This window comes from Vipera berus, assembly GCF_964194415.1.
Source record: "Vipera berus genome assembly, chromosome: 2".
Lineage (NCBI taxonomy): Eukaryota > Metazoa > Chordata > Lepidosauria > Squamata > Viperidae > Vipera > Vipera berus.
The window spans coordinates 258,387,357-258,405,441 of NC_138203.1; the positions used below are offsets into that span (position 1 = coordinate 258,387,357).

Sequence of the window (18,085 nt, forward strand, 5' to 3'; positions counted from 1 at the left end):
GTTGCCCCCCACGCACGTGCCACATCTTGTTCTGGCCCTCACGCACGTGCCACATCTTGTTCTGGCCATGCCCACCCCTCCAGGCTTATTTTTGGGGTAGGGCTTAAATTAGGCCCACCCCCAAAAATCAGGGTAGGGCTTATTTTCGGGGTAGGTCTTACTTTTGGGGAAACACGGTATACTATTTTTTTATGTTATTTCTCTCTTGTAATGTCCTGTCATCCCTCTTGACAAATTTTACTTCTGCTCTTTCATCCCACATCACTTCAGGTTGTCTGCTTCTGCTAGAATGCAACCCCCAAAATAAAATTAAAAGAAGGATATTTCACTGAATTCAATAGAAATTGTTCTTAATAAAAGGTTTAGGGGTCTAATAATAAAACACAGTGGATTTTGACCAATATAATTCATTCTCCAGGAATTGTGTTCAGATTGCAGCTGTAATTGGCAGCCTGAGGTTTCTGCAGCTGTGGTAACATAATAATGAAAAATTAAAATTATGTGAATTGGTTGCTTTTAGTTGCAGATACTGCTTCCCCCACCAAAGTATGGAATGCTTACAGATTAAGATCCCAGACAAAATCAATGTATAACTACCAAGAATTTGTGCACTTCATTTATTTTTCCTAATTACCAGAACTCTGGGCATTTTCAAAAACCACTGAAGCTTGCATTATTTTGAAGTGCCTCCATTAAGGTTTCTAACAGAAAATTAATAAGTATTACTGAAGTTCTATTAACCATTTTTAAAAAATAACCATAAAATTAAGGCAATAACTTCAGTCTAAATGGACCAAGTTAATATGTTAACCCTTGTCCAGAAAGTAAGTTGGCTTCTCGGTGGGCATTTGAAAGATTTCTATTTTTTTTCAAGTTGTCATGAGGTTTAATTAATATGAAACTAGAAATGTTTGAAGACTGATGAAAACCAGTCCTTTTTTTTTAAGCTTGAATAGCGAAAGAGAAATGTTGTACATTAAAGGAGATTAATGCTCTCACTTTTAATCTCATTCTAAGCTACACTCATTCTCAAGTAGGTTGATTACTTAAAAACATTGCCTTAATGGTCCAGAATCTGGACTATTGCTTTCCTGAGTTCCATTAATGTGATAATAATGAGTTATAAACTATTAAGTGATCTGGCGCCAGACTTCTAAGGCTTTCCTTTTTCCAAGTTACATGATCTCAACATGACTCCAATCAATTCTGGATCAGTGTCCTTCCAACATGAGGACATATGACAACTCAAGCTTGGGTGACCTCTAGAAGTTATATAAAAACTGGAACTTAACAGAGACAGATCTTGTAAAGTGGGATTTGATCAAGGTTAACTGGCTACTTTAAAATGAACAATTTTTTACCTATTCGAGGCAGCTTGTAAATTGGATGAGGTGAGCTATAAATCAAATTAAATAACTGCACTGATGCAGTTAAGTTTGCAGTAAGCTCGCAATACTTATGGCTCTCCAAACAGCAGAGAACTTTTAATTCTCTCTTCCTTTTCTGCTGAAGTCAAATAGCTACATTAAAAAAGTACATTGCTAATTTTCACTGGAGTTTTTTCAGATCTGTCCTTAACACATACCAATACATTGCCACTGGAAGGTTTTGAGGATCATCTTATAAATCAGGGATTGGCAATGGTTATTCCAGGTAGCAGGTTCTCTTCCTAAGGATTTTATAAAATTAGTATACTAACAATCCTCAAGTTACAAATGCTGTCCATTTTTATGAACTTTTTTGGTGATCATTATGTGAACACCATGGTTATTAAGCAAAACCAATGGTTTGCTATGGGCAGTGCTTTTTTTGTAAAAGAAAAAGGTGCCGGAACTCACACATATCATACAACCCGCCTTGCCTCCCCTACAAGGTTCCATCCAAAAAAGGTGCCGGAACTCTGTTCTGAGCGTTCTATGACAAAAAAAGCCCTGGCTATGGGTATGATTTCGCCAAAAATCAGAAATGGTGTTTTTTGGCAAAACATTCATAAAATATAGTCATGTGACTGTGAGATGATGCAAACAGCCATAAATGTGGTCTGGGTGCTAAGTGCTGGAAATGTAGTCATGTGACAAGGGAGGGACAAATGCAGTGCTGGGATTCAGCAGGTTTGCACTGGTTTAGCAGAACCGGTTGCTAAATTTTGTTGAGTTCGGAGAACTGGCTAAATGCACACCGCTTCCGGAAGTCCGTTCGAAGCCTCAGAGGCCTAGAGGAGGCCTCCCAGGCCTAGAATGGCTGGCCGGAAGTGTGTGGATGCCACTTGTGGAAGTCTGTTCTAGGCCTCACAGGCCTGGAGGAGGCCTCACAGTCCTAGGACGGCTGACCAGAAGTGCCTGGATGCCACTTCCAGAAGTCCATTCTAGGCCTTGGAGGCCCAGGCCTGCATCCATGCAGAGAACTGGTTGTTCAGGTATTTGAATCCCACCACTGGACAAATGGTCAAAACTTCAAATACTTTGTAAGTATCCCCCAGGTAGGTCAGTCAGAACTATGTGAAATGACAAATCATAAATCAAGGACTATCCATATAGCTAAAAGACACTGAAATAATGCCACTATCAGAAAAATAATTTGGAAATATGGCTTACTAAACTCAGTTGGCATACTGACTAAAATCAAAATGTGGTCTACTGAGCTTTGTGCCTTCCACATTTGTGCATGACTCTGAATCATCAACATGAACTTGGAATTTGCTAGAGATAGTATCTGGTGTCTTATCAGAGCTTCTGTTATCTATGTCCTATACAACCACCACAGACATAGTGCAAAGCTGTCTAATGAGGGATACTAGATAACAAATGTGGTGACCAAATCTCTTATGCGTTCAACCAGTGACTTATTTTAAAACTTTGACACTGCCGAAATATCATAGAACTTTCTTTAAGGCTCATACTAGGTGCTTTTCCATCAGCTTTCTAGAGGACAAATTCAAATACATGATATAAAATGACCCAGTGGTGGGATTCAGCCAGTTCGCACCACTTTGGCAGAACTAGTAGCTAATTTTTTGTTGCCCAGGCCCAGAATGGACTTCCAGAAGCGGCATCCACACAGAGAATTGGTTGTTCACATATTTGAATCCCACCACTGAAATGGCCCCTGTGGATCAGGGACATTGAAACCGTTAGACATGTCCATTCTCATATGGAATTTATCTCATATTTCTCATGTGGAACATTTCTCATGTGGAACTTTTTTTAACTTTCTATAGGACTAACAAATCTTTCTGGGAGCTCCCAGAGTTATATTTTTCTATTTTTAGCAGACAAACACCTTGATATCCTTTACAAAATACTGCAGCCAAATATTCTAAAGGAAACTCCATCTCTGTTGTACATGGCATATAATACTTTTAGACAACTCCATTGCATTTTAAATGTATCTCATTTATGCAAAGCATTATGGAACTGGTTATTCTTTTCTGTGTTTGATCAGAACCAATATCAAATTCACAACTTCTGCTAGTTTGAGGACCACAAAGGTTTTATGAGTCATGTGGAGAATCAAATCCAAAAATATTTGAGGCCAGGATTTGACTATTTGGGGTGCATATGGAGTTTTTAAGAGGAACACTTGAGTGCTTTAAATCTTATGGCAACTATTATCCTCTTAAAAACACCTTAATGCTCCAAACTGTTTAAATTTTATCCATGTTGATGATCACAAAACTAGATGATGGTGAGGGCCCTGAAAGTCCATTTTGTACACTGGGAAATACTCAAAGCTGGTTCACACTTATCAAACTGAGTGTTGCTTTCTGTTCAATACGGTTAATGGGAAGATCTGAAAACACATAAATGACTCACACTGGAGATCCAAACTGGTCCATTTTGTGCTTCATCATATTCTTTCCAATTTGCTTTTAACAATTTGAGACATTCGAAGCGGCACTCATTAATATAGGCACGGCAGACACAGAATGTACAATCCATAACACATGAGAAGCAAGCATGATACATGTGAAGGAATGTCATACAGTACAAGAAATTCGAAAATCATTGACTGCTGTGGCCATAGAGTTTACATGGGGATAAATGGCATGCAATTACAAAAACCTGCCTAACATAGGAAAACTCAGATAAAAACTTTTAAGCATTACTTTCTACCTCAGTTCTGTTGTTTCTCATATTGTCTATTTTTATTCACATAAGATCATAGTTTAATTCTTGAAAAATTAAACTTTATGCAACATCGGAATTCTAAGAAATGGATCTCTAGAGAAGAGAAAAAGAAGCTTTTTCAGTGGCAGTTAATTCTGCATTGATCTTTTTATGTTGACATATCTCTATCATCATTAAGCTGGTGACAGTGTGAAGGACACAATTATTTATGTTCCATCAAATTAGTCAGTAATTCAAGCCCCTGACGAAATCTCTAGCCAAAATAGCTCTCACTCCTGCAGAATGTGATTCTAACATTATCAATCTTTCTTATTATCTAAAAGGGCACAGCAAAGTGAGACAACTTTGACAAAAAAAAAAAGAGATGGTCACAAGACCGCCATCTTGTATTGATACATACAAAAAATTCACAGATGGGGGGGATTAGAATTTTTTTAAAATCCCACCTTTATTTTTTTTAATAAACAATTCAAGCTGAGAACATAGCTCATATTCCTTCCTCCTATTTTCCCCACAACAAAAACAACCCAAAGGAAGTGAGCTGGGCTGAGAGTGTGACTGACTCAAAGTCACCCAGCTGGCTTTCATGCCTAAAGTTGAACCAGAACTCACAGTCTCCTGGTTTCTAACTTGATGCCTTAACCACTTGACCAAACTGGCTCTTTTTATAAATAGCACATTTAGTGCAGTTATTTGGCTGAGATTGTTCTGGCAGTAAAGAGGAGGAAAGAAAGCCTAAACACTAGAGAAACTATATATAAAAGAGCCTTCCAAATATACCCACCAGATATACTGGATTTTAAAAGCCATCATCTATTGTCAAATCATGCAAACTAGCGATCAATGGTGGCAATAGAATTTCAATAATTTGGAAGGTCCTATATTTGGAGACTTACTTATAGAACCTAAGATTGTACATGTTTCTATTATCTTTTTAACCTTTGAATTTGATTACTCAAAGAGTTTTGATTGAAATAATTCTTCTAAATAAATATCCTAATACTTTCCCTTAATTCAAGGGTTCCCAACTGGGGGTGCTCGAACCCCCTGGAGATGCAAGGGGGTGCAAAAACTTGGGTTTTCAAAATTATAGTGTATATGCATAATTGATTGCCGTTATTTCAAACTTTTGTAAGGGGTGAGAGAATATATCAGAAGCATTCTAGGGGTGCGGCGTATAGAAAAGGTTAGGAGCTGCTGCCTTAATTGAACATCATCATCATCATCATCATCATCATCATAGAGTTGGAAGGGACCTTGGAGGTCTTCTAGTCCAGGGGTCGGCAACCTAAAAAAGGAAAAGAGCCACTGGGAACCGGTTCCATCACAAATTAAAAAAAGTGGGAGCCGCGTGCGTGTGTCTATGCACGCGCATGCGCAAAAAAAGTTTTGCGCATGCGCAAAATGGTTTTTTGCGCATGCGCGGACTCACGCGGTTGCCATTTTTTTTAAAAGGTGAGATGGAACCGTTTCCCGGTTGCCCGACGGCGATGGCCCGTCTGCAAAGCTGCCGCTTTCAGCAGCTAGGCAGACGGGCCGCGGCAGCTTCCTCAAAGAGCAGCGCCCCTGCCCATTCGGAGAGGTGCGCGCGCACCTCTCCGAACGACCGGAGGTGCGCGCGCAGCTCCCCAAACCTTTGGAGAGGTGCGCGCGTACCTCCGCGCAAACGGGCAGAGATGCCGCTCTTTGAGGAAGCTGTAGCGGCCCGGCAGCTTCGGAGATGGGCCGCTACAGCTTCTTCAAAGAGCGTCATCTCTGCCCATTCGCGCGGAGGTACGCGCGCACCTCTGGTCGTTCGGAGAGGTGCGCGTGCACCTCTCCGAACGGCCAGGGGCGCTGCTCTTTGAGGAAGCTGTAGCGGCCCGTCTCCGAAGCTGCCGAAAGCGGCAGCTTCGGAGACGGGCCGCTACAGCTTCCTCAAAGAGCGGCATCTCTGCCCGTTCGCGCGGAGGTACACGCGCACCTCTCCAAAGGTTTGGGGAGGTGCGCGCGCACCTCCGCCCATTCGGGGAGGTGCGTACGCACCTCTCCAAACGGGCGGTGCCACTCTCCATTTGGAGAGGTGCGCGCGCACCACTGCCCGTTCAAAGAGGTGCGCGCGCACCGGGCGGCTGGGAGCCGCAGGAGACGGCTCAAAGAGCCGCATGCGGCTCCGGAGCCGCGGGTTGCCGACCTGTGTTCTAGTCCAACCCCCTGCTCAGGCAGAAAACCCTATACCAGACATGGCAAACTCGTGACATCACGTGATGTCACACAACATATCGGGACAGTTTTGCCATTGCTGGCAATGGGGTGGGTGTGGCTTCCGGATGACGCGTCTGGCCCGCGGGCTGGCAGTTTGACATCCCTGCCCTATACCATGTCAGACAAATGGCTGTCCGGTCTCTTCTTAAAAACTTCCAGTGTTGGAGCATTCACAACTTCTGGAGGCAGGTTGTTCCACTGATTAACTGTTCCAACTGTCAGAAAATTTCTTCTTAGTTCTAGGTTGCTTCTCTCTTTGGTTAGTTTCCATCTGTTGCTTCTTGTCCTGCCTTCTGGTGCTTTGGAGAATAACTTGACTCCCTCTTCTTTGTGGCAGCCCCTGAGATATTGGAACACTGCTATCATGTCACCCCTGGTCCTTCTCTTCATTAAACTAGACATACCCAATTCCAGCAATCCCAGCAAATTATGAGTATAATTTGAATGGATGTCTCATTTTGATCCTTTGCTTCTGGAAGGTTGGCATGCTTTGGTTGTTATCTGGTTAAGCCTCCTATATCTGGCCAACCAAGGAAGCAAGAGCTATACACATTTTTCAGAGAGATATACTTAATGTTGTTGTGGAGCATAAACACAATCTTGAAAATTGTAAATGTAAATTCCCAGCTGGACTTACAAAAGTAATTAAGGAGGACTCTCTTTGAAATGTTCCTCCTGTAATCTGTGTGTTTTTTACGCACCTGAACTCAAAATCCTCTACTTACTTCCCACAGTTCCTCATGTGAATTTATTAAGCAATGTCATCTTGTAGGGTGGCAAGGTCATTTTTATTGTTTTCTTAATAGGTTTATATTGCTGTATTTTTAAACCTTGCAACTGCTTCATGTGGGAATGATTAGCACAGAAATTAAAATTATATATAAATATCAAATTACAAATAGAATTTATTTTATTTTGTACATGAATGGGTTTGACGTTATGGTCCTGTTATTTGCAAATATATGAGGCCATGCCTATAGTTCATTTTAATGTGATAATTAAATATATCATTTCCATGACAATACAAACTTACAAACAGAAGGCAGAATTTGGTGGGATTTCTAGCATATGAGGTTCTCTATAAACCAGGGGTCTTCAAACCTGGCCCTTTTATGAATTGTGGGCTTCAACTCCCAGAGTTCTTCAGCCAGCTAGAGAAGGGAACTAGGGGATTAGCCATATTGGATTTAATTCTCACTAACAGAGATGAAATGATAGAAAGTGTCAAAGCCACAGGAACCTTGGGGGGAAGTGATCATGCAATATTGGAATTCAACATTATGGAAGCACAAGCAATAGAACACAGTCAAACTAGAATCTTGGACTTTAAGAGAGCTAATTTTAATAAACTTAGAGAAAGCTTGGTAAGGATTCCATGGAAAGGGGAAAGCAACTCAAGAAGCTTGGGAAATTTTGAAAAGTGAGATAATAAAAGCCCAACAAAGAAGAAAAATAACAGCTCTCAAAAGAAACCAGCATGGCTGCATAAAGAACTCTCTGATAAATTGAAAGATAAAAAGGACAAGTATAGAAAGTGGAAAGAGGGGCACATAACTAAGGCAGAATATGAGCAAATAGCCTGAGCCTGCAAAGATAAAGTGAGGAAAGCTAAGGCTCTAAATGAACTAAGGCTAGCGACCAAAATCAAAAATAACAAAAAAGCTTCTTTCAACAAGTAAAAAACAAGAAAAAAGTTAAGGAAATGATTGGTCCATTAGTGGGTGAAAGTGGCAAGAAGGTGACAAGCAACAGGGAGAAAGCAGAACTATTTAACTCGTTTTTTGCATCTGCCTTTACACAAAGGGAAAAAACAGACCAACCTATCAAAATTAGTGCCATAAAAAACAGAATAGAAACACAAGTTAAGATAGGCAAGAAAATGGTAAGTGAGCACCTGTCCAGCCTAGATGAGTTTAAATCACCAGGACCAGATGGATTACACCCCAAGGTTCTCAAGAAACTGGCAGATGTGGTCTCAGTAACACTGCACTATATTTTTCAAAGATCCTGGAGCACTGGGGAACTACCAGAGGACTGGAAAAGAGCTGATGTACGGTAGTTCCCATCTTCAAAAAAGGAAAAAATATAGATCCAGGAAACTACAGACCTATCAACCTGACCTCAATACCTGGGAAGATTCTGGAAAAGATAATGAAACAACGAATCAGCGAGAGGCAAACAAAGTCATTACTAAAAGCCAACATGGGTTTGTCAAAAACAGATCATGCCAGACAAATCTTACTTCATTCTTTGACCAAGTGACAAAATTAGTAGACCAGAGGATTGCTGTGGAAATAATTTTCTTGGATTTCAGTAAGGCATTTGATAAAGTAGATCACAACCTACTACTTGATAAGATAGAAAAATGTGGGTTGGACAGAATCACCACTAGATGGATTCGTAGCTGGCTGACTGGCCATACTCAGCATGTGGTCCTCAATGAAACTGCATCTACGTGGAGGGAAGTGTGTAGTGGGTGCCCCAGAGCTCTGTTCTAGGCCCAGTGCTCTTCAACATGTTCACCAATGATTTGGATGAGGTGACAGATGAGGAACTCATCAAATTTGCAGATGACACCAAGCTGGCAGGAATAACTAACACTCCAGAAGATAAGCTTAAGAGGATCTGGACAGACTTGAACACTGGGCGCTATCTAACAAAAAGAAATACAATGGTGAAAAAAGTAAGGTTCTACATTTAGGCAAGAAAAACCAAATGTACAGGTATAATATAGGTGGTACCTTGCTCGATAGTAGTAACTGTGAGAGGGATCTCGGAGACCTAGTGGACAATCACTTACATATGAGCCAGCAGTGTGGTGTAGCTGCCAAAAAAGCCAACTCAGTGCTAGGCTGCATTAACAGAGGGATAGAATCAAGGTCATGTGAAGTGTTAATACCAATTTACAATGTCTTGGTAAGGCCATACTTGGAATATTGCATCCAGTTTTGGTCACCACGATGTAAAAAAGATGTTGAGACTCTAGAAAGAGTACAGAGAAGAGCAACAAAGATGATTGGGGGACTGGAGGCTAAAACATATACGGAACGGCTGCTGGAATTGGGTATGTCTAGTTTAATGAAGAGAAGGGTGAGGGGTGACATGATAGCAGTGTTCCAATATCTCAGGGGATGCCACAAAGAAGAGGGAGCCAGGCTGTTCTCCAGAGCACCTGAAGGCAAGACAAGAATCAATGGATAGAAATTAATCAAAGAGAGAAGCAACCTAGAACTAAGGAGAAACTTCCTGACAGTTAGAACAATTAACCAGTGGAACAACCTGCCTCCAGAAGCTGTGAATGCTCCAACACTGGAAGTTTTTAAGAAGAGACTGGACAGCCATTTGTCTGAAATGGTATAGGGTTTCCTGCCTGAGCAGGGGGGTGGACTGGATGACCTCCAAGGTCCCTTCCAACTTTATTATTATTATTGTTATTGTTATTATATACAGTCAGTCCTCATTCAGTGATCATAATTGGGACTGACAACTGGCTAAGTGAAATGGTCGCTAAGTGAAACATCATGATTTTATTATCTTATTTCAGTTTTCCTTTGCTTTACAGACCTGTGAAGGTTATAGATGCAAGGATAGGTTGCAAAGTTAATTCTTCATCACTTTTGTAACTGCAAATGGTTGCTAAACAAGACAGTCATTAAATGAGGACTACCTTTCCCAATCAGACTGATATATGTGCAAAGAGTTCTGGGATTCATAAATTATAAATAAAAAAATTACACAAGGAGAGAAAGGCATAGAAAAGACACATTACTATGTTCTAGGAATTTTTTCATAAGACAATGAGGTAGATCTGCAAAATACAAGTATGATTAGGTTCCAATAGATATTCCAGCAGCAAATGGAAGTGGAATGGGATGATTTTAGTAATCTAGAGGTGAACTGAGTCCTTAAGCACAAAACAGACAGAGGATACAACTAAAATATTCCAGGTCACGTAAACCGTAGACACAATTTCTTCATCAAATTATAGAATTACCAAAGTTGCTCTTTTCACTTTTTCTAACAGATTCTTCTGTTGCCCAGCAGGCACTAGATAATAATATCTATTTCTGAAGAAAATAACATAGTGTTTAGCTCAGTGTCTAGTTTTTACTTTGAAGCTTAAGACTGATACTTATAAATAGCAACAAACCTAGAGGAAATTCCACAAATGAAGAACTTGGTGTTACATTATTTTATTGCCAGTAGATTTATTGTAACATTAAAAGCTTCTGAAAGGAAAGCAATTAATCTGGAAACCTATTTGTTTTAATCTAACACGAAAACTGGTTTTAGGTTTCCAGTCAAGAAGGAAAAAATGACGTTAAGCTCTACAACAACTTCTAAATGTCTAAAACCAATCTCCTTGAAAAGGAGTGAAAATAGTGTGCAGATAGAACTGAGATACATTGAAGTCTTCCAGTCTCTTCTTGCCAATTGTAATGGAATAATTAATACTTTGCAAATCATTACATTAAAAATCTGACGAAGCTGATTTTGACACAGCTTGCAAATTATGAATTACTGGTAATAAGACTTTCAGGATATTTCTTATTTTTTTTAAATAGAAACTTGTGATGTGCTGTATTTATTTCATTACTCATTCCAATTCATCCTTTGGATTATATGCATTAGGCTAAGAGAACTAGTTACATTTATTCCAGTGACAGAAAGATATCCTCCTAAAATTTATTCTGAGATAAATTAATTATCTGTGGAAGTTAAAGATCCATTATCAGCTTTCCAAAATTGTAGAGACAAATACTTCATAAAGAAATAAAACAATTAAGCACTTATTTTTCAATTATTTTCACAAGATCAATGTTCAGCAAACCAAATATTATCAGAAAGCACAAAATATAAGAAACCATAAAATGCCTATCTGGTTTTCTTTACAAAAAGAAATGTTCCAAATGAAATATTCCAAATGAAAGCTAAGAAGGGACCTCTTTTAATATTAGTCCAAAGCTGTTTCAGCTAATAAATGTTACTGAGATTTACAGCATCTGAAAAACAGCTTCAATACCCTCAAATATCATTACAGGAGACACATACGTACAACTCAGGTTGCCTTTTGAAAAGGTGACCGACCCACTGTGGGTCTTCTACTCTTCTTAGCACAAGTGAACTTTAAGAAACTACTTACCATGATGTACGACCCCCTTCAGCCCATGGATAATAGGTTCAAGTGCTGGGTTGTCCCTCTGACTGACCTAGATGTAAAGGATACGTACTTGGTTAAATTTATTATGGCATTAGACAAAAGAATCTCACTGTAATCTTCCAAAAGAAAGGAGGAAAAAGAGAAAATATACTCTGGGCACGTTACTTAGTTCAGATCTTTAAGATAATTTCTTCTCATCAAACAAGAAATGTTTAAGATGGATAATGCAACATAGCAGATGAAAGGGGCTAAATAAAAATAGAAAAACAGCCCTAAGACTTATATTCTGTTTCACAGTGCTTTACAGCTCTTTCTAAGAGGTTTAGAGTCACTATATTGCCTCTAACAATCTGGTTCCTCATTTTACCAACCTCGGAAGGATGGAAAGCTGAGTCAACCTTGAGCTGGTCAGGTTTGCAGTCAGCCTGCAATACTGCATTCTAACCACTGTACTGCCAACAGGCTCTTGACTCAAAAGAAAGTCCTAAAAGTCATTAAAATATTAAGCATTATCATCACATATCCTAGCACAGTTGAATAGTTGATAGTGCTCCAAGAAGCAACGGATGGAAACTAATCAAAGAGAGAAGCAACCTAGAACTAAATAGAAATTTCCTGACAGTTAGAACAATTAATCAGTGGAACAACCTGACCCCAGAAGTTGTGAATGCTCCAACACTGGATGTTTTTAACAAGAGACTGGACCACCATTTGTCTGAAATGGTATAGGGTTTCCTGCCTGAGCAGGGGTTTGACTAGAAGACCTGCAAGGTCCCTTCCAACTATTATTATTATTATTATTATTATTATTATTATTATTATTATTATTATTATTATTATTATTATTATTATTATGTTGTTGTTGTTGTTGTTGTTGTTGTTGTTGTTGTTGTTGTTATTGTTATTGTTATTACACAGCTACACATAAAAAATATCTTAGATGTTTTTACTTAGCTTTACTTGGAACAGCTTACAGCCTGGGATGATGCTTTTAACACCATTAAACAGTACCAGCTGCCTATTCCAAGTCCTTGGGTAGGTGAATAAAAATGCCAAATTCAGTCTAAACATCAGGCTGACTGTGCAGCCAACCATAATAAACACGTAGTAAACAATTGCAGTAACAATGTACAACTCAAAGCAACTTTATGAGCATTGTGTACAAACAAGGGCCAAGACACCTGGCCAAGTACAAATGCAACCAACTATCCCCGGCATTAAATGGTACTTAGCATACAGTTTCTTAGATCAGTGTTTTTCAACCTTTTTTGGGCAAAGGCACACTTGTTTCATGAAAAAAATCACGAGGCACTCCACCATTAGAAAATGTTAAAAAATTTAACTCTGTGCCTATATTGACTATATATAAAGTAATTCTCTTGAATAGGAATCAAATAAACACAAAGAAAGTATTTTATAATTACTTTTCAATTTTTCCCACGGCACACCAGGCAACATCTCGCGGCACACTAGTGTGCCGCGGAACAGTGGTTGAAAAACACTGTCTTAGATGACTGTGGAGAGGGGAGAAACCTGGTAAAAGGCAAGATATGCTCACCAAGTGCAATGGGGGGGAAGGGGGGAAGGGGGGAAAGTGTCTTAGGAATGACACTGTTCAGTAAGCTAGAGAATAGAGAAAGTCTGCACTAGGTTTTAAGTCATCATCATTTCCTATGCTACACAGAATACTTTCTGCTAATGATAAGAACAGTTTTGACATATTGCGGCCCATATTCCACAGGCACAACTAAAGCCATCCCAAGCGTGCAAAACTAGGAAACATACTGTTGCCCATATTCTACTAACTAGATATATCCATTGCATTGACACCTACTTAACAAGTCCTTTCATTTTGTTTCTATTACCAAAATGTAATCATTTCCCATATGCCAGTATAGTTGGTAGGAGGAGATAATTAGGCATAGATGTGACCATGCTATTTCAGTGTTACTAGGCAGGCATTACATATAGTGTACAGTGTTCATTTGCATCTCATTCATAATTCATGAACACAACTGTGTCTGCATTGACATCTCTCCTACCCCATCTATTTGTACAAAGATATGAATAGCTGGGAATGTAAGCCAGAGTAGATAAGGCCCATTCAAAGCAGCCACGGAGACAGAAGGATTTGTCCTGGAAGACTGCAGCTGATGCAGCGCACAGAAAAATGCCTTAAAAACATTTCTAAGAAGAATCAATAAGAAGTGAGAATTGAGGCACTGCACAGTATGAGACATCATGCATGGTGCATTATGCATCCGTGGGATTGATACTTCCATAAAAATGGCAGAAGTAGAGTTGACCCATGGAAATACTAGCCACATTCCTTTTATGTACATGACCCATATACAAAAGGGGCAGAGCTTGTGTTGTAATGGAATCACAATATGTTGATATCCCCTGTATATGTCTATTAGAGTACATTTCCCTTCCTAGATCCTGTTGTGCTTGTATGTATGTAGCTTAAGTAATAAACAGCAACAGTGATAAGGCTGCATTTATTTGTATCTTTCTTGAACCTCAAGATAAATGATGAGTAGAGAGAAAGGTGTAATAAAGACCCCCTTTATGATCCCCCCTGCGTGAAACTGTACACTTGATTCTTGCACAGAAAAAGATTATTCACACCTTGAATGTAACCCCTTGCTCAGCAGATTTGATCAATAGCGGAATTGCAAGAATCTAGAAATCCATTAAGCCTGGCTTCACAGTTACAGAGGAAAAAAAGAGGAGAATTTGTCAAGAGGGAAGAATGAACATTTGCACATATCATTTATATGTGCATATAATTCACTTGGATGGAGACAAATTTAATTTAATTTAATTTAATTTAATTATGGGACTTATATGCTGCCTTATCTCCCGAAGGACTCAGGGCGGCTAACAACAATAAAAACAACAATAAAAACAATGAATACAAATATTAAAAGAAATTAAATTTTACAAAGCCCCACTAAAACCTGTAAAAATCAAAAACATGATTAAAACCCCCAACATCAGTCCAGGTCGACCAGTTGGAAAAGGTATGTCTTTAGGTCGCGATGAAAGGACCGGAGATCTGGGGCCATCCAAAGTTCTCGGGGGAGCTGATTCCAAAGGGCAGGCACCCCAACAGAGAAGGCCCTCCCCCTGGGGGTCGCCAGCCGACATTGTCTGGCCGACGGCACCCTAAGGAGACCCTCTCTGTGTGAGCGCACAGGGCGATGGGAAGTCGTTCCTGGCAGCAGACGGTCCTGCAAATATCCTGGACCTAAGCCATGTAGGGCTTTATAAGTAAGAACCAGCACCTTGAACCTCACCCGGAGGTACAGTACAATGTCAAAATAAACACAGTCTTCAATTTAAAAGCACCATTACCCTATTTCCATTGCTATTAAGAACTTCCCACCTTAGGGTAACTAGCACAAAGGTAAAATGAACTGGTAGCATTTATTTGCTAATCACTTTTATGATTAGCTTCAATTTTTGTTTCTTAGCATACATACCCCTATTCTAGGCAGAGTAAAGAGCCAGCATTTTGTGTGCTGAACCTCTACGGTCCCATCCTATCCTATCCTATCCTATCCTATCCTATCCTATCCTATCCTATCCTATCCTATCCTATCCTATCCTATCCTAGGATCATACTATAGGATCATACTATAAGATCATACTATAATTTAATGCACAATTAATTATGTTCATATTTTTTATTACCTGCAGTCAAAGTGATAAGTGGACAGATTATACTGTATTGGTTATTGGAGATCTCAGAAAGCGGCACCAGGGTCCTGGATTGAGATAGTCCTGATTCAGCTTTTAGCTGACTGAGAGAAAAACAATGGCCCTTCCTCATTTACATGCTAAAATGCAATAATAATAATAATAATAATAATAATAATAATAATAATAATAATAATAATAATAATAATAATAATGATGATGATGATGATGATGATGATGATGCCATTAAAGGGGTATATAAAAAGCTTTCTGGAGATTGAGATGTTTGACTAGGTGATGAAAAGCTATCACTTTATGAGTTGATCAACGCACAAGGAAAAAAAAATCCTAATATGGATGCCAATCTGGTAAAGACCCAACTCTATAATTTTCTAGCCTTAACATCTGTAAAGGATGGAAGACATAGTTACAATTTTCTGGAGAGCTAAGGTAGAGAGAGGGGTAATTGGCATAAAGTGCTATTGATTCAAGTCTACTGAAACATGGAATTCTACTAAGTCATAAAATATTCAAAAAGAAGGCCAAGCTGTTGTTTGAGGTGGGTGCAGTGGGGAAGAAGAAAACAGCAAAAGAGTGTTTCTTTAAAGTTCATTCCTCCAATAATTCCATTAGATTAAAAAAGGAAAGAAGCTTAAGAGCTGCAAAACAGATCTTTAGCTAGTTTCACTGCCAGCTGGAAGGGATCAACTGTAAATTACTGAAAAGACATGAGAGTAAAAAAAAATAATACACCCAGGTTTTTTCTATTCTGAATTATTGGCAACAGCAATCCAAAGAAAGAAACATACAAACACATTGAGATGGAGCAAAAGCAGAATACCAGAATAGACATGTCTCCCAAGCTTCTCCAGAAATGCAAACATATCTGTTGATATTGAGTTCTACAATCATCTCAGACATAGCAGGAAAAAGGAACCCACAGCTCTAGTAGAGGTAGGACTTTGGCCAATGAGAATCCTGAAAAGAACAAGACATAAGGCTACCACCAGTAGGCAATTTAGGTTTGTAAACACTGAAGAAGATGCTTGTGAGTGCTCTACTATAACGTCCTCAGTTGTGAGTCCTCAGTTGTGAGAAAGTATTATCATTCAGTTCAATGAGCAGCTACAGTTGGTGGCAATCCCCTTTTTTCTCCAGCTGGTTACAAAATACGTGATTCTCTCCCAACGCCACACTAAAGATTCCGACTGTTTTCTGTGAGTCATAAATTGTGAAGCAATTGCTTTCAAGCCCATTAAAAGCACTCCAATATGGGATTATAAAGCATTTCACAAGAGGCAAGAAGAATGCCATCACCTAGTCTATCAAACTCTGAAAGGGCAGGCATTTTCTAGTCTAAAAGAGATGGCTATAATTTTGCGATGCTTTCCTCCCAGAAGTGAATTATAATTTACTTTTCTTTCACTATGCAACATTTGGCCCTTGACTTGGAAACCAATAATCTTCCATCTTTCAAAAGTTACCCATCTGCTAAGGAGAAGAGCCAAGACAACTGCCATGCCAAGAATGAAAAAGAAAAAAAACAACAACAACCAGCTGCTTGCTGAGTATCAATGCAGTGATATTCCAAGACTCTCTTTTGAAAACTCTACCCAGTCTTTTCTTAAGACATAGGTGGGAAACCTTTTCAGCCCTAAGGACTTCATCAGGCTCCATAGCAGGAGATGCTTTCACACATAAAAAAATGCAAAACCCGCTCCCTCTCTTATGAACTTATCTGGATTTCTGCTCTCATGTGGCTTTTTACAAAAAGGCAGCGGCATAAACAAGGCAAGAAGGCAAATAAATAAATAGATAGATAGATAGATAGATAGATAGATAGATAGATAGATAGATAGATAGATAGATAGATAGATAGATAGTAAGTAATAATCCTCAATCATTTCCCCTGCTGTATTTTGTGACCCTGCAGGATTCTTGCTGTCAGGAGCAATGAAAAACTGTGATCTAGGACAGGAGATTGGGAAAAGGGAGAAGAAACTCCACTGCTATCATTAGAAACAGGATCACTAGGAGATGGGAAGATTTGTTTCAAGGAATCCTGCTGAATTGCTTTTCCATTAGTAAAATATGCCCCCCCCTCCTTTTTAAAATAATATTAAATTGAAATTTAATGTTTGCTGCTTGCCAGGTTCCACACATACATAAGCTCACATGTGTTCAAACAGAATAGTTACTCAGAGAACTACTATTTCTAAGTTCTAATTAAGGTTTAATTCTCATTTTTATTCACAAGCATTAACATCAGGGAACAGCTACCTTAGATAACAAGTTTGGAAGCTATAGATGCTAGATAGGTAGGCAGGCTGACAGAGCACATGTACATACTTATAACTTTCAACTACAGAGCAAGTAAACTAAAGCAGCCTCTCAGGAATCAGAGGGATTTTGTAGTCTGTTCAACAATTCATAGCAGCACTGTATAGTTGCTGATAAACCTAGAACTGTATTAAACTTCAAAGAGAGAAAAGACTAAGAAAGGTCCTTCTGAAGCATTTTCTGAAGGAAGGAATGGTAGGTGCCTTGATGAACACAAAATTGCACTGCAACGGGATAAAGTGAAGTTCTGGAACTAATGGTAACAATAGACTGTGGAGTGAAATTTTCCCTAAAAGGAAATGGGGGAAAAAGTTTGCCCCTAATAATTTCCTTTAGAGAAAAAAAGAAAGAAACAGAGTTACCTTTCCATCTAATTTTAAGCATTTTCAAAATATCTAATGTCTTTGTTAGGCACAATCCAGATTTTTGCAGTCCAGAAATGGTGACGAGCGGAAACAAATAGAAGCTAAGTCACTATTAAGAACCCTGAAGTCAAACAATTTGTTTT

The 18,085-nt window shown here is 39.1% G+C and overlaps 1 protein-coding gene across 1 annotated transcript in view; it reads right to left on the bottom strand.

Moving 5' to 3' along the window:
* Positions 1–18,085, bottom strand: part of PTPRG (protein tyrosine phosphatase receptor type G) — a 702,650-nt gene that overhangs the window by 156,827 nt on the left and 527,738 nt on the right. The window contains exon 6 of the mRNA XM_081320042.1: positions 11,515–11,581. Coding sequence (XP_081176168.1) covers positions 11,515–11,581 — 67 coding nt within the window. The remainder of the gene's footprint in view (positions 1–11,514; positions 11,582–18,085) is intronic.